This window comes from Lagopus leucura, unplaced genomic scaffold, assembly GCF_019238085.1.
Source record: "Lagopus leucura isolate 7727_CA_CO unplaced genomic scaffold, USGS_WTPT01 Super-Scaffold_100039, whole genome shotgun sequence".
In the NCBI taxonomy this organism is placed as follows: Eukaryota; Metazoa; Chordata; class Aves; order Galliformes; family Phasianidae; genus Lagopus; species Lagopus leucura.
Genome location: NW_024962288.1, coordinates 3,728,942 through 3,756,896, shown reverse-complemented (window position 1 = coordinate 3,756,896; position 27,955 = coordinate 3,728,942). Strand labels below are relative to the sequence as shown.

Below are 27,955 nucleotides of genomic sequence, written 5' to 3'. Positions count from 1 at the left end.
CCCAGAGATCCCAGCTCACCCTGCACCTCGCTGCTGCAGCCCCTCATACCAGCACAGACACAGAGGAGCCGCTCCTGGCACAGCTACGTTTATTAACTCGGCGCAAAGCTGGCAGTGACTGTTGCAGCCATTTGCCTCCAAGGTACAGCAGGCAGCAGGGTGGGCAGCCACGCTCCTCCTACTCGTGCTGGTGAAAGAGAAGGGTGTTGGTGCTGTGCAGCTGCTCCTCTGGCAGCAGAGGGTGGGCAGCGGGGCTGGGCCTTACCTTGAAGGTGATGACCTCCTTGGTGCGGGCACGCAGCTTGTTGACCTGCGTCTCAGCGATGTCAGCTCGCTCCTCAGCGTCATCCAGCTCGTGCTGCACCTTGCGGTACTTCACCAGGTTGGAGTTGGCCTGCTGCTCCTGGGGGGAGGCAGGGCCAGGGGTGAGGGACTGACCTGAGTACTGCCAGAGAAGAGCAGCAGAGCACACCTGCACTTACCGCCTCCTCAAACTGGCGCTTGTAGCTCTTGACCTTGCTCTGCAGCTTGTCGATCAGATCTTGCATCCGGGTCAGGTTCTTTCGGTCTTCCTCCGTCTGCAAGTGCCCCCACCCCAGTCAGCAGGGCTCCGGTGCTGGGCAAGACCTCTCAGCCCTGCTGCCCCAGTGCAAGGCAGCCCTGTGCTCCCTTTGCATCCACCAACTCCATGCCCCCTGGACTGGCCCTGTTGGGTCCCAGCCCTCAGCTGAAGCCATGCCACCAACACAGAGCAGGAGGGCAGATGCTGGGGGTGTTGAGTAACATGAGGGTCAGCAAATGGGGAGAAGCATGGGGCCGAAGCTGTGCCCGGTGCTGCCATACCTGGTAGCTCAGCTCCTTAATCCGCCGCTCGTACTTGCGAATGCCTTTCTGGGCTTCAGCCATCTTCTTCTGCTCCGTATCCAGCTCTCCCTCCAGCTCACGCACCTGCAGCCAGGAGAGGCCACCTCAGTCATGGGAGCCCAGGCAGGGACATCGAGCCCCAGCCACTTCCCCAGCTCAGAGCAGCTGCAGCTAAGGCTGAGCCACTCCAGGCAAAGGCTCCAGGCTTACAAGTCTTTGGGCCTGCCCTGTGTAGTTCCAGTGCCCTGCAAAGCCCATACCACCAGGGTTCTGCCCCTGTTCCCTCACCCTGGCCTCCAACTTCTGGATCTGCTTCTTGCCCCCCTTGAGAGCAATCTGCTCTGCTTCATCCAGGCGCATCTGCAGGTCCTTGATGGTCTGCTCCATGTTCTTCTTCATCCGCTCCAGGTGTGCGCTCGTGTCCTGCTCCTTCTTCAGCTCCTCTGCCATCATGGCAGCCTGCAAGGCCAAGTGCACAGGCACATCACTGGGCAGCCCTGCCTGGAAGAGCTCTGAGACCTTCATGCATGCTGCATAACCTTGCCAAGCCACTCAGCACCATCCCCAGCCCCCTCTTACATCCGTGATGGCCTTCTTGGCCTTCTCCTCAGCATTGCGGCACTCCTGCACAGCATCCTCCACCTCACTGCTCAGCTGGGAGATATCGGTCTCCAGCTTCTTCTTCTGGTTGATCAGGCCGGTGTTCTGCAGGCAAAGAGGCAGTGCCACAAGGGCTGGCCGTGCCCAACAGGCTCACAGCTCACCAGTCCCAGCAGTGCCCCAGGAGCCAGTTTGCAGCCCCTCACCTGTGAGTGGAGCAGGTTGACCCTTTCGGTGGCCTCCAGCAGCTCCTGCTCTGCCAGCTTCCTGCTCCTCTCAGCCTGCTCCAGGGCAGCCCGCAGCTCCTCCACCTCTGCCAGCAGGAGGTTGTTGCGGCGTTCCAGGGCGGCCGCCTGTTCCTTCAGATCATCGTTCTGGCGCTGGGTGTCATCCAGCTCGATTTGCAGGTCCTGTGGGGCAGCGTGGGGTCAGTTGTGACAGGAAGGAGGAGGAGAGAGCTAGGAGAAGGCAGGGGTGGCACAGGGGCAGCAGTCAGCCCATCCCCCCCACCTTGATCTGGGCCTGCAGCTGGCGACCCAGTTTCTGGAACTCGGCAGCCTGGCGGTTGGCATGGCTCAGCTGGATCTCCATCTCGTTCAGGTCTCCCTCCATCTTCTTCCTCAGCCGGACAGCCTCATTCTTGGCCCGAGCCTCAGCATCCAGCGTGGCCTGCATGGAGTCCATGGCACGCTGGTGGTTGCGCCTGCGGGAGGGATGATGTGTCAGCTCCACTCCCGGGGACATCTGTCTGGATCAGCCTCAGCCAGACGTGCTTGTCTTGTGGCCATGATGCTGCCCCAGCCCACAGCAGCAGCCCAGCCTGCCACACGCACCTCAGGTTCTCAAATTCCTCATCCTTTTCTGCCAGCTTCCTGTCTACATCAGCCTTGATCTGGTTCAGCTCCAGCTGGATGCGCAGCGTCTTGCTCTCCTCATGCTCCAGGGCTCCCTACAGACAACAGCAGCTCTGGGAAAAGTCCCTCAGGGAAGCCTCCCCAGCCTGGCCTCAGCCCCCACAAGCAGGACCCAGAATGGCATCCAGTTGCCCCAGCACCACCTCCCCAGAGCTGTAGGGAGTCCAGGGGCTCTCAGGTGCAGCAGGCATCTGTGAGCTTCAGTGAGAAACACAGGCTCACCTCAGCCTCCTCCAGCGCTGCCTGGATATCGCTCTTCTCATTCTCCAGGGCTTTCTTGAGCTTTTCCAATTCATGAATGGTCTTGCCGCTCATGCTTATCTGGTCGGTCAGATCAGCAATTTCCTCTGGTAGGAGCAGAAGGTGTTTGGTCAGGAGTGGGGCTGCAGTGCCAGCCTCTTGCAGGACAAACTCATCACCCCACCCAAGCTGTGCCCACGTTCCCCCAGTCCCTGGGTGCCAAGGCTGTGCCTGCAAAATGGGCACCAGCCCCCTTTGCTGGGCCCTGCTGTGCTCCCTTGTGGCCAGTGCAAAGGAAAGGAGGGACAGGGCACAGGAGGGATGTGAGGAACCACAAAAGACCCTCTTGTCAAAGGATCACAGTGCTCCCTGCCTAGATGGATGTCCATCCTGCCACACAGCTGCCTCAGGGCTAAGGACATGGGAGCTATGGGCTGTCCATGACAGCAGGGGCCAAGGCTGCCAACAGTCTGAGGGAAGGCCTGATCCCAGTCCTACCCTGCAGGTTCTTGTTCTCCCTCTTGAGGGTCTCCAGGTTGTCCAGAGACTCCTCATAGGCGTTCTTGAGCTTGAAGAGCTCTGTGCTCAGGCTGCGTGACTCTTTCTGTGATGCCTCCAGCTCTGCCTGAGTCTCCTCATACTTCTGCTTCCATTCAGCCAGGATCCTGTCAAAGTTGCGCTGCTTCTTGTCTAGGGCAGCACAGGCAGAGTTGGCTCGCTCCAGGTCCACTGAGAGGTCCTCAATCTCTGTCTGCAGCCGGTGCTTGGTCTTTTCCAGTGAGGAGCACTTGGCGTGGGCAGCCTCCACAGCCTCCTCTGCTTCCTGCAGCCGAATGGCCAGCTTCTTCCTGCAGACAGCAGCAAGGAGTAAGCGCCTCCAGCCCAAATGCCAGCCCACCTGCAGCTCTGCAGGGAAGGCCTTGGTCTGCCCAAAAAGCCTCGGATTTGGGAGGGTCACATCCTTAAATAGAAACCTGCCACCCACAGGTAACCTAATTCAGGCATGAGACTCACTTGGCTTCCTCCAGCTCCTCTGTTCTTTGGATAGCATCTGTTTCGTATTTGGTTCTCCACTGGGCCACCTCAGCGTTGGCCTTGGACAAGTTCCTCTGGAGCTCGCTCTTGGCCTCCACCTCCTCCTCGTACTGCTCCCGCAGCAGGTCGCAGTCATGGCGGGAAGCTTGCAGGGCATGCGCCAGGGCATTCTTGCTCTGAGGAAGGAACAGCTCATGAGATAAGCAGTTGGCCCCAGGCCCCTGGATGCCAGCTGGGAAGCAATTCTGTTTTTCAGTGACTAAAAGCTGCCTTGGTGCATCTGTATGCAGGTTATGTCCCACCTCCTCAGTACTGCGCTGGCCCACTGCACTGCCATCTGCCACTCCGAGCCACCCAGAGACCAGCCATGGCCCAGCAGTCTCACCTTGGTCTCCTCTTCTAGTTGCCTCTTGAGTTCCTCAATGGTCTGTGTGAACGAGGTCTTGCCACGGCTCAGCTGGTTGATGAATGACTCCTTCTCCTCCAGCAGCCGGCTCAGCTCCCCTGGTTTCAAACACAGCCAAACAGCTGTGCTGGGGCTGGATACCCATGCTTGAGCCCACACCCGCTCACATCTTATGGCCTTCAGTTGCACTGAGACGCCAGAAGCCAATTGTATTCCCAGTAAGGCAAGCTGTGGCCCATGAACAGAGGTGTCCCCCAGAAGCTAATGGCTAAGTGTGACAGCTGAGAACCCTCTCCTGATGCCTGAGATCACCATACCTCCCCCCCCCCCCCCAGCACCTGTTAAAACAGCCTTGCCACAGAGGTCCCCTCCCTTGCCACACCATACAACAGCACTGCAATCCCTGAGCAGAGGCACACCATGGACATCCATTCCCCTTTCCTCCAGATGGAGATTCCACTGATATCTGCCCCTGCGAGGAGCTGGACAGCCTGCACAACTGAACCACAGCTCCCCAGCGCAGACGCCCCAGTGCAGGAACAGCCACACACCCCCACCTACCATTCTCAGTCTGCAGCCTGCCCCGCTGTGTGCTCACATCAGTCAGCTGCCGCTGCAGCTCATCCACCTTGGACTTGGCTTCGCTCAGTTGGTCCTCATAGGTGCGGCACAGCTTTTCAGCATTGGCCTGCATGCAACAAGTAAAGCCTACATGAGACAAGGCTCTGCCCAAAAAGCACCGACCCAAGAGGGACTCAGTGACTGCACGGCCTGGAACCTTACAGCCCTGCTCAGCAAATCCCTGGTGCACACAGTGCAGGTAGACAGAGCCTGGCAGAGCTTTTACATCCCTACTAAGCTAACAGTAGCATTCTGAAGTCTCTCACACAAGTACTGTATTCCCAGATCCTCCAGATTTGACTAGGACAAGCAAAGCATTCTGCAGGTGCTGCCACGGCGACAATAGGGACAGGCTACACCCAGTGAATAAGTGTGCATGGACAGGGCTGTGCAGAACGCATTGCAGTGAGCTGCACTGATGACAGACTCACAGCTGCCTATTCACAAAGGAGATGAAGCTGCCCAGTGCAGAGCACCCACCTTGTTCTTGGTGAGGTATTCGATGTTGGATGACAGATCATCCACCTCCATCTTCATCTCGCTCTTCTCCTTCTCCAGTTTCTGCTTGACACGCTGCAGGTTGTCGATCTGCTCACTCAGCTCAGCCACGCTGTCTGCATGTTTCTTCCGCAGAGCGGCCGCCGTGGACTCGTGCTGCAGCGTGGCCTCCTCAAGGTCCCTCCTCAGCTTCAGGAATTCCACCTCCCGCTTTTTGTTCATCTCCAGCTGTGCAGACGTTGCTCCTCCAGCCTCCTCCAGCCGCTCACTCAGCTCCTCCAGCTCCCGGGACACTTCTGCCCGCTGCTTCTCCACCTTGGCTCGAGCGGCACGCTCAGCCTCCAGCTCCTCCTCCAGCTCCTCAATACGGGCCTAGAAAGGCCAGGATGGGGCAGATGTTCCAAGCACTGTCTAATGTTCCAGCATCTTTGCTCCCCACAATGGGACAACCCACGTAGATGCCCCCTGCACATTACATCTGATGGGAATTTGGGACCGCTGGGCCGTGAGAACAAGACTTCCAACCATACCTGGAGCTCCTTGATCTTCTTCTGCAGCTGGGCCTCAGTCACCTGCTGATCCTCAATTCTTGAGTTCAGCTGACTCATTTCAAAGTCCTTCCTGTACAGAAAGAAGGCAGAGCTGACCTCTGCTCAAACACTATCCTGCCCTTTGCATCCTGAAGCTGGAGGAAAAGTATTCCCTGCATTGTATTATCCAGGCCCAGAAGAAAAATAAACTAACCCTCAGAGGAAAGTGCACAACAGGGTGAAGAGCAGCAGATGGCCTGGCTCTTAGATTTTGCCTGCAATTGCCTGTTCCCCAACTAGAGCTGGGGACGAAGTGACAAGGTGATGAAGTTTGTACCTGTAGCTGAGGTCTCAGCTCCACATTAGAATCCTGCCAAACAAGTTAGTATGAAGGAAGTCCTACAGGTCCCTGATCTGTCAGTCTGTGCAGCTGAGAAACATCTCAGGAGAGCAGCCCCTGCAGCACCTCTGCACAGTGCCCATTAAAACTAAACCCTCCGTTTGCTTGGACTGATCTCACCAGCAGTGCTCAGAGCCACATCCCAACAGGTCCTGCATGTGTCTACCTGGCTTAGAAGCAGGCACTGACAGATAAAGCGCACAGCCCAGTACATGTCACACACTCACTTCTTGAGTTTCTCCTCCAGTTGCTGTTTGTCATTCTCCAGATCCATCACAGACTCCTGTGTCAGCTTTAGGTCTCCTTCAAGCTTCCTCTTGGCTCTTTCCAGGTCCATGCGGATTTTCTTTTCTTGTTCAAGAGAGCTTTCCAGCTGGAGAACAAAGGGCAACAGGATAGGGGGGCAGGAAGCCCTTGTAGTGCCTGACCTCCCCCATGCCCATTGCTTGGGAACTTCACCCAGCCCTGAGAGCCATAGCTGTTTCCCAGTTGGCCTCCTGTTCCTTCCCCTCAGCCCAGGGCTGCTCCCCATGGGGGTCCTCTGGTTCAGAGGCAGTTTGTCAATGAGGTTGCTCACCAGTTGGCCTTATTGCATGGTAATCAACAATCACCACGTTTTCCAGACCCCACTTGGTGGCAGCCCATGGGTTCTCCCAAAGGTGTGTGATTCAAACCACTCTCACTTCACTGTCACTGGCCATGACTCACATCATCCACTTGCTGCTCCAGTTTGACCTTCGCTTTGGTCAGCGTGTTGACCTTATCTTCCTCAGCCTGCAAGTCATCCAGGGCCTGCTGATGAGCCTCCTGTAGTGCTTTCTTCTCTTTCGTCAGCTTGGCAATAATCTCATCCAGAGCAGCCATCTCCTCAATCAGGTTTTTAACCTAGATCAGATAGGTAAAAAAATTAAGTGCATCTTCTTAGAGACAGGTGATGCAAAGCTAACACAGCAGCTTGGCCTACGAAAGGCAGGAATCCATGATCAACAGGAGCTCAATACCACAGCAGCAGCCAGCTCCTTTCTCCCTTGGCTGGCTTTGGTCAAAACCCCAAAACATTTGCTACTGCACAGAATCACTTGCCCATGCCAATCCCATGCTGTAAGGCAGGACGCTGTGGGGTTTTGCTCTCTGCCACACCTTTTAGCACTCTGCTCAGCCTCAGCTCCCACACATGAGCAGTATTGTCCCCAACAATTCCCTTACATGCCCCTAAATGGCTGACATATCTTGGCAATTAGGCCGTTCCCTGCAAGAAGGGTCAGTCACCTTGTTCTCCGTGGCATGCTTCTCCTTTTCCACCTTGGCCAGTGTGATCTCCAGATCATCGATGTCTTTTTTCAGCTCTGCACACTCATCCTCCAGCTTGCGCTTCTTGGCAGTGAGGTCTGAGTTCATCTCCTCCTCGTCCTCCACACGCTCTGTCAGCTCCTTCACCTTGGCCTCCAGCTGGATCTTGGTCTTGATCAGCAGGTCACAGCGTTCCTCTGCATCTGCCAGGTTGTCTTGCTCCTAAAAAAGATGCAAGAAAGCTGGTGCTCATCCACTGCTCCAAAAGTATACAGCAGTCACACTGTCCTTGCAAAAGTCATGGAGTGGAAGACAGAGCAAACCCAAAGTGATCAGGTGTAATGAAAGGAGCTCCACGCAGGGCCAAGGGACAACATCTAGCATTGACCAGAGCCGAAAAGCTAACTGCACCCAACTTTCCAGAGGCAAGAAACACTGAACTGACGCTTTCTGGCACAGAATTGCCACACATCAGCCACAGCTTGGGCAGCAAACATTCCCATCACTTCCACCTCCATATAAGATCATATGAGATATTTCAGAGCCAGGGAACCACAAATTCCCACGACAGCCTTGAGACAGCAAGACTGTAATGCAGCTTCAGGTTTTCACGGGGTCTAACACAGTATCTCAAATGGATTGTGGCAATGAGTGGGTCTCAGAACTGCAAGAGTCTGGAGAAGGGATCTAGCACTCTCTGCTCCTTCCTCTACCCACAGACCCTGCACTATGTTTATGCTGCCAGGGAGAGGGTGAGGTACTCACTGCCTGCAGCTGGAGAGCCAGGTCATTCTTCTCCTGGATCATGGAGACCTGCTTCTCTTCCAGTTCCTTCCTCTTAGCCTCTGACTTCTCCAGAGCCTCCTTCAGCTTCTGGAACTCCTCCTTCAAGTTGCTCATTTCCTTCTCAGTCTGAGCAGACTTCAGCAAAGGCTTGATCTTGAAGAACAGTTTCATCCAGGACCAGTTCTTAACAGCATTGAAGGCTCGGATGTTCCACTGGATGGTATAAAGGGCTTCCCTGGAGGAATACAAGCAACAAGGATCATCATGGGTGTAGATGCCCCACCTCCAACTCTCATCTGCAGCAGAGACCTGACTCCATCCTTCACCAGCAGGACAAATAGCAGTACCATAGAACCATAGAATGGCCTGGGTTGAAAAGGACCTCAAAAATCATCTAGTTGCAGGGTCGCCAACCACTAGAACAAGACGCCCAGAGCCACATCCAGCTTGGCCTTGAATGCCTCCAGGGATGGGGCATCCACAGCCTCCTTGGGCAGCTCTATGTCGTATGAATGATCACACTGCAGTGGTGCTGGTGGGATGGGTGGTGTGACTCTCAGATCTCCTCCTTCTGCACCCAGTGAATTCTTCCAATGGAAACCAAACACTTTCCCAGCCCAGATGCACCGACTCTTCCTGTCAAGAATGCCAGGCCCTGTAGGTTTGCCTCCACCCCTTCCATGCTGTTGTGGTTTAACCTGGCAGGTAGCTGAGCACCATACAGTCATTCACCCACTCTCCCTTGGCTCTGTACAGCACTGCTCAGCAACAACTAATACAGCAGTGTGTTATCAACATTATTTTTTTTCCTAAAGAGAAAACACAGTATCATAAGACACAGTGAAGGAAATAACAACTCTGTACCAGCTGAAATCAGGACACATGCTCATCCTCTGCCAGCTACAGGCAAACCCCACAAACCAAACCCACTGAAATGCACAGAGGAAAAAAGAAGCACTCACAAAACTCTTTCTCCCCCCACAACTCTACCTCCTGCTGATGATCTTCTGATACTCAATGCGCATGAGGTGCCCACGGATCCTGGCCTGCAGCATGGTCAGGATCTTGGCCAGACGCTCATCTCGCATCTCTTCCAGCATGCCCAGCAAACCAGCCTTGAAAAACACCTGTAGACAAAGGTGTGAGAACGGAGTCAACCATGACAGAGAGTCCATGGGTGACATGACATGTCAGACAGGCCAGAGCTCTATGTACAGCCCAAAGTGGGGGTATTCAGAGCAGCAGGGCACAAACCCAGGCTCTGTAGAGAGGGGAACAGCTGGACACCAGCACTCCTTGCCCTGCATCCATCCCCACATATTCCCAGTAGGACCAGTTGCTGCACTGGGTGGTATGAGCTCAGGCAGCAGCACCCAGACCTGCTTCCTCCTAGCTTCTTTTTGCTTCCTTCAGTCTCATGAAGGCCATGCTCAGCCTGCAGAGCACAGGGCTTCAGCAGAGCTGCAGTAAGACAGAGGGCAAGCTGGGCAATACCAGCTAGCTGGGGTTGCAAAGAGATGGGTTGCAATGAGATCACCCCCCCAAGGACCAGCAGTTGCCTGGTCTCACCTTGGTATGACCAAATTTGTACTGGGAGTGATCCAGTTCCAGAGAGCTCAGCAGCTTCTCTGTGGCCTTTCTACTGTCCATAAACTTGTCATCTGGAATAGCTGCTGGGTTCAGGATGCGGTAGCTGCAAGCACAAAGCAGAGGGAGGGCATTCAAGAAAACCTCAGCACAGAGTTGGTGGTTCCATCATTGTCCCTGTATCCAAGTTGTGCCAGTCCCCACCCACTACAGCACAAGCTAAAGCCACAAACGGAGCAGGAGCTCCAGGCTTCAGTTTGGGATCTGCTGCAGAGCAGATCCCAGGAAACCTTGCCATATCTTAGGCCCTGTACATGAGGACGACTGTGCAGGAGGAGGCCACTGGCCTCACCTTGCCTGGCTCAGGACCAGGCTGAGCAGGATGGATGGAGTCAACTTAGGGAATGGTAAGGATCCCCAAAGCAGAAGGATATCAGAACCAGGACCAAAGGTCCTGTGCCTTGCCTCCAATCACCTGCATCAATCCTGCATTCAGCACCTGAAATATCAGTACCCCTGCTGTCTCATTGTGCCTGGCACAAAACAACCCACATTTGGTACCACAGCTATCCTGACCTGTCACACACTGCACGTTATGTGGGCTTCCGAGCAGCCCGGCACAAGCTGGGAGTTTAGCTTCCCCAGAACACATGCTGGGGAGGGGAGAAGAGGGAGTTACCGTTGTTTGAAGTCTGCGTAGAGGATCCTGTTGGGAAATCCCTTACGGCAGATGCGGATACCTTCAAGGACACCGTTACACCGCAGCTGGTGCAGCACCAGGAAGGCATCCATGGCTCCTAGGGGGTGAGAGTAGGGACAGAGGAAACATTCAGCCCAAGAGGATGGGGGGAGCATGACCTGAACTCTGCAAGCAGCCTATGGGGGCTGTTCTGGGAACACAGGCGTTAAGCTGTTTTGTAAGCCTATACTGAGCATCAGTGCTGCAGCCCAGGCCCAAGAGGATAGAAATCAGTCTGAAAAATTCATCTATGCCTGATGTCAAACAAGTGCAAGGCAGCCCAGCTGCCAGCACACAGCCCAGCTGGGAGCCTGGCAAAACTTCTTCACTGGTAGAGGAGACTGGCAAGAGTCTCAGTGGTTTCCACAGAAATGGAGCCAGGCCTTGGCAGCAGCAAAACCGCAGTGAGAAAAGGACTGGGTAGCACGTGGGTACAGGAGCAGGGCAGGAGTCCCTGCCAGAAGGAGCTGCCAGGGTGCTGTCTCAGTCCATGCATACCTGGGGTCTTTGTCTCATTGGGGATGATGCAGCGGACAAAGTGGGGCTGAGTGGAGCGCAGGTTGGTCATCAGCTTGTTAAGATTCTCCTGTAAGGCAGACATGGGGGACGAGGCATGAGGTGATGTCTCTGCTCCCACAGCTTCTCTCTGGCTCCTTCCTCTCACAGGCAGGCAGAGAGCAGATACTGCCCATGGTGGGGGGAGAGAGGAGGGAATTCCCTCTTGCTTCGCTGCTGCCCATAGCAGCACCATTGCCTTCTGCCAAGGTGTGTGCAACAGCAGAGAAACCACGGTGGGCAGACATGCCAACCAGAACTGGTTTTGCTGTGCCAGACAGGAGTCAGGTGCCTCACAAGTGTTTGTAAGTGAAGTTCTGCTACAGGGAAGAGCCAGAAACCAAGACTGAGCACATTTCTGGCGTACAGCTCTGCTGGTGTCCATCAGCCCTGCCCTCAGCACTCTACAAATCCATTGCTGGCATCCATACCAACTGCAGCCCTCATCTCAATAGGGGTTTTCCTTGTACTCCAGAGTTCTGCCCATGCCCTCTGGCTGTAACAGAGGGCCCTGCCAGGCCAGCCTGAGCCTTCTCCATCCTTCCAGCAGCTTTACGTCAGGTCTGGCTCATGATGGATGCTCTGTGAATATCTGCTTGGAGACCAGCATGCCCTGGCAGGACAGTGGAGACGAGCTCCTGGGATTAAGGCCCTACAGTAGAGCATTGTCACAGGCCTGAATCCTGGGATGACTCACAGTCTTGCCTTTTCTTGTGGGAAAAGCATTTGCATCCTTGTTTTTTTCCCAGGTTGCCTTTCCTTCCTTAGAGGCTCAGCCAGTCCAAGACCAGCTCTGGCAAGCCCTACCATGGGGCAACTTCTCACCACAGACACTTCCCAGGGACTGTGAGTTGTGCAGAAGAAAGAACACCGCATGCTTCTCTGAATGAGGTTTGCTCAGGAACCTTGTCCCCAGGAACCTCTCCTTGGCTACTAGAGCTCTGGGTGGATCTGATGGCAAGACTCTCTTTGAACACCCTGCGACCATAAGACTGTCACAGCAGACCACAGCTTTGGGATTACAGACACCTCTCTGTGCTGTTTTTAAGTTGATTGAACTCTGGGATGGACAAATAAATGCCATGGTGAGCATGGGATCAGGGGCACGAGTTATCCTGAGCTGTCACATAGCTCTCCATGGACAGGAGAGCAGAGAGCTGCATGCTCAGAGACCCATTAAAGCCTCCTCCATTTTCTTCTGCCCAAAGGCTGTCCTTCCCGCCGACAAGAATGAGGAGAGAAGTAGCACAGACTTAAAGTGATGTTCATGTAATACAATATCTAAACATCACTACAAGTCTTAACTGCCGCTCCCTCAGAGGTGAAGGAGCTGCACAAGCATCACGTGGGCAGAAGCAGCACAAGCTTCAGCTCAAAGGGAGCCATGGCTCTCCCAGTCTGGAGCCTCACATCCTTTCCTAGCAGCACGGGGACAGGGCTGGGACTCTGCCAGGCACAGGGCCAAGTAGAAGATGCCAGGAGCTTTTGCCTAGCCAGGACATCTCCCTGGAATCCTTGTGGTCCTTCAAGACCGAGGAGCTCATGTGTAAGATAGCCTGGAGTTCTGGAAGGGGAGTGGAACTGGTGCTGGGATGCTCTGTACATAAATCCCTCATGGCCACGCACGAAGGGTTGGCTCTTACCTTGTGTAGCTGGGACACTGTTTGGAAGGAAGCTGCCTTCTTACGTTTCTCCTTGGACCCTGGTTTGTGAGGTTCCTCTGTTGGGTTAAAATATGGATTAAGTACATCAGCAAAGTGACAGCTTGCTTTGAAGGACCCCATAGCACCTCCAAGCACCTCTGCACTGAAAATGTCAGTGATATGCCCACAGCCCTTGCTCTCTGTAAAGCAGAGATAGTAACAGCCAGCTGCAGACTTAGCCTGACAAAAACTCCTCCCACAGCATCCAGCTCTGTGTTGTCCCCCATCTCTTCGCAACAGGTCAGTCCTTCACGCACCCTATGTCACTTCTTGCAGGTCTACCAGGACAGGAGTACAGCCCTGCATAGACTCAGCCTGCTTCTCCATAGCCACCTAAAGCCCCTAGGCTAGTACTGCACATCCAGAGCACCCACCCAGGTGAGAGGCTTTAAGAGCTGGTGTGGGTCCTCCCTTTGCCCAGGCTGCTCCATCAACAGCTGTGTGTGTCTATGATGAGGCTTTGCAGTTAAGGGATCAAAGTGCAGCTTGAAGAAGGATGAGGTTGTTCCTCACCTGAGCTGGAGCCCACATAGTTCTCATAGAGAGAGGCCAGGAGCTTGTTTTGGGATTTCTGAAAGACGGCCACCACTGTCTCATTCAGAGGGTCCTTGTTTTTGTCCAGCCACCCAATGATGTTGTATGGCACCTGTGGGCAAAGGAGAAAGGCAAAGGTAAGCTCAGCCCTGCAAGAGGAGAGTGAGTGCTGCTGAAGAGCAGGCAGGCACGTACCACACCAGCATAGTGCACCAGCTCAAAGTGGGCCTCGTATTTCCGCTTCTTATCCGGCCGGGGCTTCTGGAAGTTGGGTGACTTCCCGATGTGGTTGTCGTAGAGCTTAGCTTTAAATGACATGTCGGAGGCTTTTGGGAACATGCACTCCTCTTCGAGGATGGACAGGATTCCCAGTGGCTGCAGAGAAAAGGTGGCATGAGGAAATCTGATTTCATTCTTGCCACGTGCCAGCCCAGAATGGGAGACTGTCTGTGCTACTGGGCAAGGTGAGGCAAGAGAGGTCATGTCCTCACTCAGGCAAACAGTGCAAGACATCTACCATGGGGCAAACTCTCCTTGCTCCCCTGGTGTACACCAGGCTGCTTCTTCCGCCCAGTGAGAGTGAGACTGGCCAGGCCCACAAGACATTGGTCTTGACCAGATGTGGTCTACTGTCAGGAGAGGAGTGGTTCTCTCCAACATCCTGACAGTTGTGTTCATTTAGAAAAAAAAAAAAAAAAAGAAAGGGCAGGTTTCCTCCATGAAATTGTGGAAATCTTTTATAAATAAAAGGTGCTCAGAATCAGTGAGATCACCATTCTCTAGAGGAAAAATTCTCTGTTCCATCCATTTTATTCTCTCCCCCCATCTCCTGGTTCTGTTGCTCACTGATGAGTAAAACAGAATTCCCCACAAAGACAAAAAATGTGTCTCAAAACATGGTCCAAACAATGAGCTGAAGGTTCTGAGCTACATATGTGGGAAAAATTAAGTTGTCCAGTTGCCACTGATTGGGGAGAGACTAATTCTATTTCTGGTAGCAGAGCATTTCTCATTGTTCCTGTCTTTACAAACAAGCTGTCTACCAGAAGTGCCAATTCTGTGTCCTGGTTCATGCTTTACCTTCTCAATCAGGTCAATGCAAGCCTGTAGGTCCAGGCCAAAGTCAATGAAGACCCATTCGATGCCTTCCTTCTTGTATTCTTCCTGCTCCAGGACAAACATGTGGTGGTTGAAGAACTGCTGCAACTTCTCGTTGGTAAAGTTGATGCACAGTTGCTCAAAGCTGTTGAACTGCAAGAACAAAACCAACCTGCTTCAGCAAGTAAAGCTCCAGAGATGAAGAGAATCACTGTTCTGCTTTGTCTGGATGTGAAGAACAACCCCTGCTGGACTCAAACAAGTTGCTACCAAAACAGGTAGCCAGGAGCTCACTGGAGGCTTCACAGCAATGTTAGAGCAGCAGCTATGGAGCTGCCTGTTTATTTCAGACAAATAAATACAGACAAGAGCTCATTCTATCAAGACCAACAGTTTCTTGGCAGAGATAGAGCTGTTAAGACAGCAGGGGACCTAGCTGTCTTGTTACAACATTCCCCTGAGCCCATTGCAGGGGACTACAGAACTCACCTCGAAGATCTCGAAGCCTGCAATGTCCAGTACTCCGATGAAGAACTGCCTGGCCAGCTTAGTGTCCAGGGTCTTGTTGATCCGAGTCACCAGCCACTTGAACATACGATCATAGGTGGCTTTGGCCAGGGCTCCCACAGCATAGACAACCTGCCAAAGGAAACCAGAGAGCAGGTTGTGAGCGCCATGCATCATACTGCTTTTGCAGGCATTAGGCTGCAGGACAGCACTCCTCTTAGTGCACAAAGGAGAGACTGACAGATCCGGGGAGTTCAGGGTTGCAGCATTCTCTCTGATAAGCTTTCCCATGCTCACAAGCATGTTCCTGCACCTCTGGTCCAATGAGCACCTCCAAGGTCTCAGGGTATATGCTCAAGTCCAAAGCGATATTTTCAGATGTGCATGGCAGGAGCCTACACCTCACTGCCTCTGGATAGGACTCCAGTCAATATCTGAGGTCCTCTTAAATTTTACTTCAGAATTGGCTGAGAGCATCCAGGCCAGGTTTGGGTACTCAATCATGACGTGGCTGAGCAGATGCATTTTTGCTGCATTACAGTCTCCCACAAGATCGCTTATTTAGATGAGATTTCTATTGTCCAGAACTGAACTTTTCATGGGACTGTGACTGTCTGAAGCAGATCCATAGAAACCAAACCTTTTCTGGCTATGATCCAACTCACATTTTAAAGATACTGATAACCAAAGCCTTGGTTACCATCCAAAACAACCTGCCAACCCTGAAGCCAACTGTCCCAACTACCAGGAACCAGTAAGTGTGGATACATCCTACCATGATGCTCTCGGGTCTCCTTCCTAACTGAAGCACCAGGCATCCTGAGCAAGTAACACTGCACACAGGGCCTGACTGCAGAGTCACATACCAGCATGGGTATAGAAGCCTGTGTCCTGAAACACCCACCTGCTCTACATTCTGACCTTTGGTCACGTACTCGTTGCCCACTTTCACACGAGGATGGAGCAACCCCTTGATGAGGTCAGCTGAGCTGATCCCCATGAGGTAGGCAGCTTTGTCAGCACCTGTAAAACCATACAAGGCATTAGGAAGCAAGAAAGTAGGACACAGAAAAGAAAAAATCAGCTATTCTGCTGATCAATGCTAACTAACTTCAGGCCTGCTCCAGTGGCTGAACTGCAATTTCCAATTTTGGATATTTCATGCTGTTCTTACAGGCTGCACCTCCTGCCTTAGAAGTTACAGTTTAGAGGGCTGGGATCTTAGATTCTCATGCAGTAAATCTGGGCTGACGAGGTAATTTTTGTCTCTTTACAGTAGACTGTAGCGAGGAAATCAGCTCTGTAAGAAATCATTTCTACTAGATCACAGTCTTTTTTAATTACCATGTAGCAGCTGAACCTGTATTGACACTCCTCATGAAGACAAACTCCTCCATCACAAGTGTTACCACAACAAGGCCTGCCCCCAGGTGAACATTCCTCTGTGTGCCCAGAGCAGGTCCTAACACTGCAGCTGCTCAGGATCACAATCTTGAACGTTCACAGACCAGGGCTGCTTTCACAGCCTGCCCTCAGAGGAGTTTGGATGCCAAGCTCAGCTTGGGTGAATCTGGCAGCACAGATTAAAACTCACTTTCAGTGCCATCAGCCTCTGCCTGCTCTTCCCGCTGCTTCTGCTTGAACTTCATGTTGCCAAAGTGCATGATGGCGCCCACTATTTTATAGGAGCCGTATTTCTCATCATTGCTGAAGCCCAAGATGTCCATGGCATGCTGAGGGGAGACAAAGCAGCACAGTCAGAACAAAATCAGCACCCTGAGGTGAGGGTGGGTGCTCCTGTTGTCTCCCAATGTTTTCCCTATCTTGGGGCTGAGTGGGACAGGGTGTTCTAGTCTGTGAACATCTGGCCGAGGAATCCCACTCCATGAAAATCTGACCGTGAGTCCAACACCCCCAAGATGCCCATACTCTCCCCCAGGCCCCCACTTCTGGCTCTGTGGCATGAAGGAAGTGCACATACATCTGTCGCCATGAGCTCCTCGCCGTCATCCAAGTTGTCCACAGTTGTTACACCCTGAGAGCAGAAGTGGTAATCGTAAGGGTTGAGGGAGAGCAGCAGCATATCTGTTGTGAGAAGACACATATGCAGTGAGGCCAGAGTGACAAAGTTGGTGCAAAAGGGCCAACACTGGACACAGATGAAGAAGTAAAGCCATACTGGCCTCAACTAGATGGCACCAATCACCTCTCCTGCTTGCTATCTTGGGAGATGGCTTTGTTGCAGACTGATTTAGAAGTGGCCATCCATGTCCTTGTGACCACCAGATAAGATTGCTGCACAGTGCAGCAATCCAGACCTGCCTAATAAGGTATTGTTCTGGAGCCAGCAGAGGGCTCGAGAACCAGCAGCCAAGTGGCTGACCTCCCCAGGGCATTGTGGCACCCATCTTCCTGCTGTGTGGAAAGGTTTCATGAGCACTCTGTGCAACCTGGCATCTAGAGGGCAGGCAGGACTGCCCAGCACACAAGAGTGGCTCCAAGGCAAATTCGGGGTCAGCTGGTACTGTATTAGAGAACACATTCAGGATGTGTCTATACCTGGGTTGCTGCAGCAAGAGAGCTGTGCAGCTGTTTGCAAATTCACCTGAAAGAAAATCATCCCCCTAGGGTGGCAGGAGGAGCTCAGAATGGACTGCAAAACACTTTCCCCTACCCCAAAATGAGTATATATATCCTACCTGCATGTGCTGAAGTCAGTGCAGAATCACTCAACAAGGAGTTTCTGTGCAAGGCACCTTAGCAAGGTGCACTCCCACCCTGCAGACAGACTCAGAGACTGCTATCCCACTCCCAGACAGCTGCAGAAAGGCCTTTAGTTTTCAGACCAAAGCGACTGGTTTCTCCACCCTGAATTATCTGAAAATCCTACAATCCTGCACAGTCATCAAAGCATTTGAGGGCCAGACCTGAATGGTAAGCTGGGTTTGCTCAGCCCTTATGGACAGCAGGACCCTGATGCTCAAAACAGAGCTCTTCCTGGCTATTTTCAAGCTGTCACACTGTAAAGGCTATGCTGCCTTACCTTGCAGCTCTGGTTTCTTCCCAGAGAGGATCTGGTAGTAGATGTGGTAGCTTCGCTCTTTGGGCTGCTGGAAAATCACTCTTGATTTTTCCAGGAGATCTAGAAGCAAACAGGGCAGAGAGCTTACAAGAGGGCTTGCTTTGCCCTGGAGCTGACCCACCATCAGCAGAAACAGCAAGAAAGAAATCCACCCCCTGCAGCTGGCATGTGTTACTCACAGATGTCGATGTCTGCAGAGGCCAGCTTCCCCGAGGGGCCAAAATGGATGCGGATGAACTTGCCCTGAAAGCATTTACAGGGAGGTAAACACCGGGCTTGTCTACACAGGCACAACTCTGGGCAGCTCCTAGTAAACTCACACAGCTAAAGCATCACTGGCGATTTCCCACTTCTGCTGATGTTAGGCAAGATACTGTGCTCTGTGAGAGACAAGTGGGTGAAGTTCTCTGGTAGAAGGTAGGTGGTATCACCTGAGGCTTTAAACACTGGTGAGCAGAAACACTGCTCACAGCAAAGAAATCCCTGTCCTCAGGCCTGCTCTGAAAGCTAAGCACTCCTGTAGAGCAGTATGACACCCAGTCTGCCCACAGCCTCCTGGCTATCGTGTGCTGAGCAGACTCAGCCCCACAACCTCTCCATCCCCCACAGGCACAAGAACAGGCATCAAAGCCACTGCGGTCAGTCAGCTCCACACCCTAACACAGACCCAGGCTGGGCTTACAAAAGGGATGCAGCTGCCTCGAGGACACACGTTTATCAAGCACTCCGAGCTTTGATTGCTGGCCCCTTAGTGCTGATCCTGGAACAGACTTTCCAGCTCCAGGCTGTCATTACAGGGACAATTCGTTCTGACCAACATGCAATCCACTGCACCAACTTAGCCAGTTTGGCCCTGGCAGCCCTTCCAGCCCTCCTAGGAAGAAGAGCTACTTCTGTGCCCACACCATACAAAAGCAATTATGCTATGGATGATGTGTTTAGCTTACATATACCCTGCACATCAGCAGTGGCTTTCTAAGACACTTACAAAACGTGAGGAGTTGTCATTTCTTATGGTTTTGGCATTGCCAAAAGCTTCCATAGCTGGGTTAGCCTCAATGATTTGGTCTTCGAGGGTGCCCTGGAAAACAAAACCAAAGAATGCATCAGCTCCCACTCAGCTAAAGGAGATCTGTCATCAGTGTCACAGGGAAATGAAGCATGAGGCTCTGTGCCCATCTGCCTGCTGCACTCATTGGATGTCTTTAGAGCCTGCTGTTCCTGAAGCCTCACGTTGTCTCACGAAGGGATGCAGCTGGGTTTGGGGTCAGAAGAGTTGGATTTTGCAGCAATGCTCTCTCTGGGATTCCCCTTGCCTGAACTGCACCCAGAAGTCCTTCGCTCCCTTCCTAGGCTGCTACAACATGCAAACCAAGAGGAAGCACACACTGTCAGAACAGCCCAAACGTTTTAGGTTCTGCCAGGCATTTCCCCTTCCACCAAACCAGCGTCTTGGACAGTTCAAGCATCAGTGCACTGTGAATGAAGAGATGCAGAAAAAAGGCTTAGCTCCCTGCACCAACCAAATGCATGGCAGGGCCACAGCGTGACAGGGACACATCATGGCTCCCAGCTGGCATGATCTGCTGGTCTCTCTGCATCTCTTTGGAGCAAACCTCGAGATTAACAGCTCCATAACCATGCTTCATACACATAGTTCATAGTATGTTTCATACATGTAGTTCAAAGAGACAGAGACAGGCACCACCTAACACAGGCAAAGCAGGACAAGAATTAGAAGAGAGACGCAAGAGACTTGTGCCAAACCACACGGAGGACAGTGGAGTCTGACAACAGGGGCACTTTCCATGAGAGAGCCTTTCAGTGCCCTCACCCTGACACCATGACAGCTCCCACTGCTCTGCTGCTGGGTGCCAACCACCACATGTGGGGCATGGCTGCACTCTGCCTCTGCAGCTCCGGGCACGTAAAGGGCAAAAGAGACAGGGAGCAGCTGTGAATCATGGTTTTTAGTAGCAAGCTGCATTTTTCCTTTGATATCCTTTGATCTGTTGTTCTCAAGTTTAGCCCAATCTAAAACTGCCCTGCCTGCCCATGGGCCACCCCAAAGCTCACACACGCAGCCCTCCAACTGTTTGGCTCTTAGTAATAGCTTTCCTGAGTGGGCTGAGCTTCACATTTTAATGAGGATTTCCCACCCAAAAGGGTAGGAATGCAGCTGGCCATGCGTATAAGCTAAATGCAGCTCCTTGGTGCTCCAAAAGAGGAGCTGGGAGTTAAGGGCATACATGTGAGCTGCTACAATGGCTGAGCCATGACTGTAGGCACTGGCATTTCCTATCACCCTGCTGTAGCTCCACTGCAGCAGAACCCAGCGCTCAGCATTAAAGTTTAAGAGTCTGTAACACTTACCCCAGTTTTAGTGGCAACAGCTGCCTAAAGAAAGGAAAGAAAATTGTCTTTAGAAATCCAGAAAAGCCAGGCAAGAACCACAAGAAGCATGATCAGAAAAGCAGGACATGGCCATTTAGTGCCAAAAACGGCCCAAGAAAAAATGGGAGGATTAAACTTTTTAAGATATGCCAAAAAGTTGTTAAATAGATTAGCTCAAGAAAATGAAGAAGTGCATCAGAAAGCAAGAACAGTTAAATCCAAACCAAGTAAGAGTAAAGAAAATTTTGAAGTATTGTTTGTCTGATACCTAAAGCAGCCAGTTTGCTTCTGTAAGGGGAAAGCAGGCTGGAGCCTCAATGTATCAAGAAGAAAGAAGCAATTGCAAGAGCAGCTCAAAAATAACCAGCACCAAAGAATCAAAACAAGAGCAAGAAAAGGGCAAGGTAGAGAAGGGTCAAAATGAACAAAAGAAAAGAAAAAGAAAAAAAGAGGAGAAAAGGAGGAAAAGCAAGGCTTAAAAGAGCCAGGTGGGAAATTGCAGTTTTACACCATTTCTTTCGAGCTCCTTAAGAAGATCTGTGGGGTGTTGAAGAAAGAAGAGAAGATAAAGAGGGCATCCGAAGTGCCTGTTCCAGGCTGCTCACAGTGAGCAGACACTTAAAAAAATCCATTCCCCCCTGAGCAAGATAGTTTCAAGCCTTGCTTGTTCAAAAGTCAGGGAAAAGCCAAGCCCTGGGCGGGTCAGACCAAAACAGGTTTCCAAATGCAAAAAGTTGAGAGAAGAATTTAAAAAAAAAAAAAAAAAAGTAAAAAAAAAAAGAAGAAAGGGGGAAGGAAGAAGGGGGGGGGAGAAGGGGGCAGGGAGAGAAAAAAAAAAAAAGAAAAAGAAAGGAAGAAAACAGCAAGAATTTCTTTCAAAAGAAGGTCTTACTAATTTCTTGCCCGGTGTGTCGCCCAAGGCTGCGACAATGGCAAAGTACTGAATGACCCGCTTGGTGTTTACAGTCTTACCAGCACCAGATTCTCCGCTTAGGGTAACAGAAATACACAGATCAAGGATATGAGGCAAAGAACAGGCAAAACTTCAAACAGAGACTCTGCAAACCTGCCGGCATTGCCCAACCACCCCACGCATTGTGCCAGCTAGGGTAAGCGAAGCACGAGGGACGGATGGGGCGATCGCCCTGCCATCCTAGGCAGCAGTTCTCAAGGGGAGGGCAAATGTGGAAAGGAGCAAAAACCTGCACTGCGTCCTTCGGAGCAAGGCTGCCATCATAGCCCCTCTGCTATGGGGCTGCACACAGCTGTCAGGAGGTGCCAGCAGACACTGAGGCGGTGCTGAGCTTTGTGCTGGTGGGCACACAGCCCTGCCCCAGGGCTTCAGCTGTCTGGGATTCAATGCTGGCTGGTTTCAGCACAGCCTCTCTTCGTTGGCTGTTTGGAGATGGCCAGGGCAGCACGGCATGGCTGATCCTGCCCAGGTTGTGCCCACACGGGGCTGGGTAAGCAAGGGGCTCGGGTGGCTCGCAGGCTGCGAAGGGCCCAGTGAGCTCATCCCTATAGATAGCTGCTCCCTATTGTAATCCCAGATGACAAAGAGCGGGGGGAGCCGGGGAGCACAGCACGCAGGACCAGAGCCAAGCATCTCTCCTCAGCCCCTGCATTGCCTAATTAGGCTATGGCCGCTGCTAAAAATGTCCATGGCTCTTGGCAGAAGCCTGGGGTCCTTTCGAGTCCTTTATATAGCCCTTATCTATATGTCACTTGAAATCAACCTGGCCTACACCCTCCCACGTCGCCCACTGCCCCTCCGCCCGCCACCGCCGCCATTTTCCTCTGCCCACAGCCGCCATCTGTGGCACAGGGACGGGCGCCGTGAGGGAGCCTGGCATCGTAGGACAGGCTGACAACCACTGGGCGGGATGAGGGCAGCAAGATGGCGGCAGGGGGTGAAACGAAGGCGGGAAGTGAGGGGAGAGACTTACGTGATGAGCATGGACTGGTTCTCGCGGTCTGCAAGGGAAGGAGGCAGCAGTCAGTGGGGGTTGCCCCCCGACCCTCCGCCATTGCCGGCAGCCCCCCCCACGCCGCCATCGCCCCGGCCCGTACTGCGCAGCATGTCGTTGTAGGCGTTGTCAGCAATGGAGTAGATGTGCGGCGGAGCCTCGGAGCGCCGCTTCCCCTTGTAGGCCGCCACCACGGGCGCGGTGTAGACCGGCAGCCATTTGTAGGGGTTGATGGTGACACAGAAGAGCCCCGAGTAGGTCTGTGGGTGGGAAGGGGGAGGCTGAGGTGATGGGGAGCCCCGGCAGCCCTCCTCCACATGGCGGGGGGAGGGAGGCGGGGACCCCCCAGCGGTGGTGGCTTACGTAGATCATCCAGTGGGAGTAGCGGCGCTTGAGGTTGTAGAGCACGGAGGCCTCATTGAGATGCGTCAGCATGGCCATGTCCTCGATCATGTCGAACTTGGGGGGGTTCATGGCCTGCAGCTCATCCTCCTTCACCACCCGCGTCTGCCAGAACGACGTGGCAGCACTGGGCTCAGACCCGGTGCAGCCTCAGCCCTACATCGTCTCAGCTCCACTATGGAGACATTTCCCTGCGGGTGCCACCTCTGCCCCCGGCCTCCTTCTGCCCTCCTGCAGGTGCCACCCTTGGGACAGGGGAACAGGCACAGCCCTGCACAGCGCTCAGCACCCCTCATCCCATTGGAGAGGTCTGTGGTTATCTGGCAAACAGCTGACGTGCACACCCCACCACTTGGAGCTAGATCCGTTTAATCCTGCAAATCCCAGCCTCGGGGAAATATCACCTTACATATTTGGATGCGAGGACCTGGATTTAGCAAATGGGCTTGTTAATGCATCTGAAACAAAATCCGAGATTATTATTTTTTTTAATAGGTGAGCATTAAGCACAGGGCGTTGAAAGGTGTTAGATGTTAAAAGAAGGGAAATAGATGGAAGGACAACAGCGGGGTTTGTCTCTTGAAACTGTTTCTGTTGGAATTGAGATCCAGAGGCAGCAGGTACAGCTTCAGGTTTTGCAAATCCATGACAAATTTTAACACAAACAGTTTCAGAGAGTTTGGAAACTGCTTTGTTTGTAGAATCTGGAGATCTTGAACCAAAGCATTTAAAAAGGCAAAGGAAGATTTCAGATTGATGCTCCCCTCCACAGTAAGTTACCTTTCATAGGAGGAGTTTTTTATTATTATTTTTTCTCCAATTTCAGACAAAAACCTTTTCAGAACCTTGGCACATTTCAAAGGCAATTAGACGTAATTAAGTTAGGCAGGCACAAGCAGTTCTCGGTGCCATGAAATGTAGCTGAGAAACAAACACAACCACATCTACCGGTTACTGCCAGGTCAGCAGCTGGTTCTTTTTCCCCATTTTATACCCGTGAGAGTCTCTGCATGGCAGCAGTGTTGCCATGCACTTCGCATAGCTGAGAAGGAGATATTAGTTAAGCTCATTCGCAGCTATTTGTAATGGATGTTGTTCTTTGCCTATTCTTTGTTCCCCAAACAGTGCTGCTTAATCTACTGCAAATCCAGGCTAAAACAAGCAAGACCTGTTTCCTTACCTCTGATTTTTACCTCCAAGATTAGCAAGGCAATGGTTCAGCATTGCAATGGGCTGTGCTGGAGCTGACCGCTGTCCCCTTCTCCCTCCTGGCTCAGTACCCCGGGTTTGAAAGCATTTGGTGGGGGATGCTGAGCGGCTGGCACGCTTAGCAAATCCTTGGCCTACAGCGTGCTGACACTGTGCAGTGACAAACCCATGGCAGCCCTCAGGGGACAACTGAGTGCCGAGTGGGGATGGGTTCTCAGGGACATCTTGGCTGGGTTCAGACGTGATCTTGTCACACATATCCCCCCTCCACACATAGTTGCAGGCCCTTGGAAAAGGAAAGGTATTTTGCTTACTTGCTTATCTTTAGTTTCCACAGTGACTTTGCCACCGGTGCTTTCTTTGATTTCCACTTCAATGTAAGCTTCTTTCTCATCCGGGATCCAAGCACGCTTCTTCCCTGGGGAGGGGGAAGGGAAGGAAGGGGAGGGAAGGGGAGGGAAGGGAAGGGAAGGGAAGGGAAGGGAAGGGAAGGGAAGGGAAGGGAAGGGAAGGGAAGGGAAGGGAAGGGAAGGGAAGGGAAGGGAAGGGAAGGGAAGGGAAGGGAAGGGATGTGTTGATGTCTAGAAAACTATTTTAAAGTGTCAACTGAATGCTGTGTGAATGCAGTGTGATAATGTGGAAGGACAGTGATTATTTCTTCCTACAGTCTCGGTGATAGGAGTGAGGATTTCTTTGCCTTTTCCATGTTTGGCAGCTGTTTATTTTGCCTAGGTCAAATGTATGAATGAAGTCTGCTGTTTCCCATGTGTTTGCAGACAAAGTGTAATAAAAAAGGAAGGCGAGAAGAAGTGAAACTCCCCTGGTTTGCTGTGTCAGAAGGCACAGGGCAGAGTGGGATGGCTTAGAGCAAGTTCTGCACATTTCCAATAGAGATGGAAGAGATTTTGCCACCACCAGTCCTTCAGCCCATCTCCCTCAGTCTCCTACCCCTAAGGGTCACAGGAGATGATGGGCCACCTCCTCCCACTGCTCAGCCAGCAAGGGGACACTCAGAAACCTACTGAGATCCTCCTGTTCTCTGGGTGCTGGGGGCAATTCTGCAGCACATGCAGTGTCTTGGGGAGCAGACCCAGGGAAGGGATGGGAACATCTCCACTGAGAGCTATGGCCAAGGGCTTGGGGCTTACCATCAAATGGGATTGTCTGAAGCTTCAGCTGTTCTGTGTAGCTTTTCCGGAGGTATTCAGCAGCCTCCCCAAACTCGCTCATGTCCAACAGAGACATCTTGTCTGGCTGGAGGAGGACTTGCCAACAGCAAAAGAAGAATGACAGACACCTGAATGCTGAAAGGAGGGAAGGGACAAGAAGTCAGTGCACAGAGAAGGCACCTACTGCTGGGCTGCTATCAGCGATGTGCAGTCACCAAACATGCTCTTGGTGTTAGAAAGTGAGAGAAGACAGTGACAATACTAGCAAATAATAACCGTAATAACAACACGATCACTGAATGCTTTCCCTTCTGCTGCTATCAGCCCTGCTGTGCAAGCCTGTATCACACTGGTGTCAAAATCAACACTCGTGTTTATGGCTTGGCGAGACGCTGTTAGTGGCACCCGTTTTCTTGACAAAGCCAGCTAAAAGCTACTCCAGCTCTACAGACCTGCTGGAGCCTTGGTGCTCTACACAAAGCTTCTGTAAAGACCCATGTTCATGCTGCCGAGCAATCTTGCGGGATGATAAAAGCAGGAATGGAGGCATGATTCCCTTGGAAGACCTATTCTAGAGGACTGTGCTGACAGCTGCTTGGAAAGGCACTTTTACAGCACTGCTTTCTAACATCCATCTAATGCAACGTCCCGCAGCAGGAAGCCTAAATGCCAATGCTGCCAGGAGCAAAATCAGTGTGCTGCTAGCAGGCATGTTGGCAAAGCACACAAATTATAGAAAAGTGCTCTCGGTTCAGCTTCATCCCACCCTGTGCCCACAGTCAGTGCCTGTCCTGCAGAAACTTCCACCCTGCGGAGGTGAGGAGGGTTAGTAGCGGAAGAGAAGCGCGCACACAGACATGCTCCTTATTACTAACCTTAGTGATAGGACTGAGTGGCTGTGTGCATGCCGCAAAGCCCCTTTTTATTGTGTCTGTCAAGGTCAGAGTGGGAAAAGATATGTCAGAAATTCCCATGTGTCATGTCCACACAGCTCCATTGGTGCTGCTGTCCCACTGCCCGGAGAGACACAAAAGGCAAACTTCGCTTTTATCTCCCTGCAAATGCAGCCTGGTTATTTTTACTCCTGTATTGTCAGGCGAACACAAAGGCAGAGAGAGGGACTGCAGTCCCTGCAGGCAGTGCAGCTCTGCAGACCAACAAGGAGTGCAGCACTGAGAGCTTTGCTTTCTGCCTTCCCAGGTCAGCACACCCGAACCTCTGGCTGAGCACTGGTCCAGTCACTCCTCATCGAACAGCCCCGGAGTGGAGAATCAGGACAAGGGGCTCAGGGCTGGCCCCTACTGCTTACCCACTTGCCTTCTTCCCCAAGGGTTTGCCTGCTTCGCCCAGCCACAACAGAGCGTTCCCATTTAGCACCAAAAGTCACAATTTGCTTTACTGGTAAGTGAAGTGCAATGGTTTTGCCAGGGACTGATTCTGGTAGGATTCTGCCCATCACTAAATGCCCAAACCCTGCTCCCAAAGCGTACTCACCTCAATGAGGGAGCTTGGTTCCTGTCTAGGAAGGATTAAAAATCCCTCTGTACAGAGGGGCTGCTGAGTTTCCCCCATATCATTTTTCCCAGGCTGGCTCCAAAGACTCCACAGGCAATGCAGTGATCACCACCCAAAGCACAGCTTTGTCCTGACAGCACCACCATGAACTCTAGCTCAAACCACCTTGCCACCATGGAAGCAGGCAGTCTCTGAAGACAGAAGTGAGTCTAACCAGAGAAATGATGGGAACGGTGTCTGGCTGGGGACAGGTGGTTGCTATCCCCCTCCTCAGCAGGGGGAGCATCAGTGCTGAACTGTCCCTTGGCTCCCCACTCCAGTGGTCATGTCCTGGAGACACAGAAATGACAAACAAACCCATTTAAATGACTCTGGAGTGATGGAGGAGGACTGCAGACCTGTCCCTGTGGCTTGAGCCCCAGCGGAGGGGAGGGATTGGCATTGCTTTCATTGTCTGCACAGTATAATGCAAAGGCTTTGCAAGGTACCAGTCTTCCCCATGAATTAAAATGGAGAGGAGTCTGTAGGCATGTTCTTTCGGCACTAACGAGATGACTTGGAGCCCGTCGGGTGCAGCAGTCTGAAGCCCCCACCACCGTGTCCCATGTGGACACCCTCCCACCAGGCTGGTGGGCCAGAAGCCCACGACTGTCGGGATTTGGGAGCAGCTGATGCAGAGCTGGAATCCATGATATGACTACTGCACCTCTCTTGGGGAAACCATCGAGGAAACACTGACCCTGAGATCCCATTTGGCCACGGTGTCACAGAGGCATTAAACCTTGCCAAGACAGCAGCATTGCCATGTCAGGAAGAGCAGCAGGCATCTGTAGACCATGGGTTCCTCTGAGGTCACCCTGGTGGTCTTCTGCTTTGTCCTGGGCTCAGAGTCGGGTTTCCACCCACACCCCGGAGGGGCCCAAGGCCTTTGGTACCTTTGCCATGAGTCCCCAGCAGTGGGATGAGCTCTTGGCCCAGGCCTACCAGCTGCCCAAGCCTTGCACATTCTTCTCAGGGCACGTACCCGGCCCGTGCTCTGCTCACCCCCTCCCTGCCTTATCTTTAAAGAGATTTTATTTTTGGAGATTCCTTCTGCAGTTCCTTCTGTTCGCCCTAGTTTCTCTCCCTCTTTGAAGATGTTCCAGCAGGGTCCATCAAAGGCCGAGCAGATCTGTAGAAAGGGAAATGTGGAATGGTCACTCTGGCAGCTGCTGAAATGCACTTCCTGTGGGTTTGGGTGTTTTCAGAGCTGTCCTTTGTGATGTGGCTTTCAGGGTGGTAGGAAGCTCATCCTCACACTGCTGGCCATT

The 27,955-nt window shown here is 52.5% G+C and overlaps 1 protein-coding gene across 1 annotated transcript; it reads right to left on the bottom strand.

Annotated features, from left to right (window-relative positions):
- Positions 1-72: 72 nt before the first annotated feature.
- On the bottom strand, positions 73-26,051 carry MYH7B (myosin heavy chain 7B). Its single transcript, XM_042883643.1, has 43 exons — positions 26,006-26,051; positions 25,110-25,265; positions 24,276-24,379; positions 22,714-22,857; positions 22,454-22,610; positions 22,330-22,357; positions 21,276-21,372; positions 20,363-20,386; positions 18,978-19,070; positions 18,169-18,232; positions 17,951-18,049; positions 16,889-16,992; positions 16,502-16,640; positions 15,812-15,930; positions 14,890-15,039; positions 14,383-14,553; positions 13,498-13,677; positions 13,282-13,414; positions 12,709-12,785; positions 11,009-11,096; positions 10,451-10,568; positions 9,754-9,877; positions 9,175-9,311; positions 8,164-8,419; positions 7,378-7,620; positions 6,817-6,993; positions 6,336-6,481; positions 5,709-5,799; positions 5,161-5,550; positions 4,621-4,747; positions 4,039-4,157; positions 3,633-3,829; positions 3,117-3,466; positions 2,601-2,725; positions 2,298-2,413; positions 1,975-2,167; positions 1,671-1,874; positions 1,444-1,569; positions 1,153-1,323; positions 844-948; positions 483-578; positions 266-403; positions 73-187 (listed from the first exon to the last, which is right to left on the bottom strand). Exons 2-43 carry the CDS (start codon positions 25,204-25,206, stop codon positions 179-181), a joined length of 5,826 nt encoding a protein of 1,941 aa, XP_042739577.1. The 5' UTR covers positions 25,207-25,265; positions 26,006-26,051; the 3' UTR covers positions 73-178.
- Between the last annotated feature and the right edge of the window lie 1,904 nt (positions 26,052-27,955).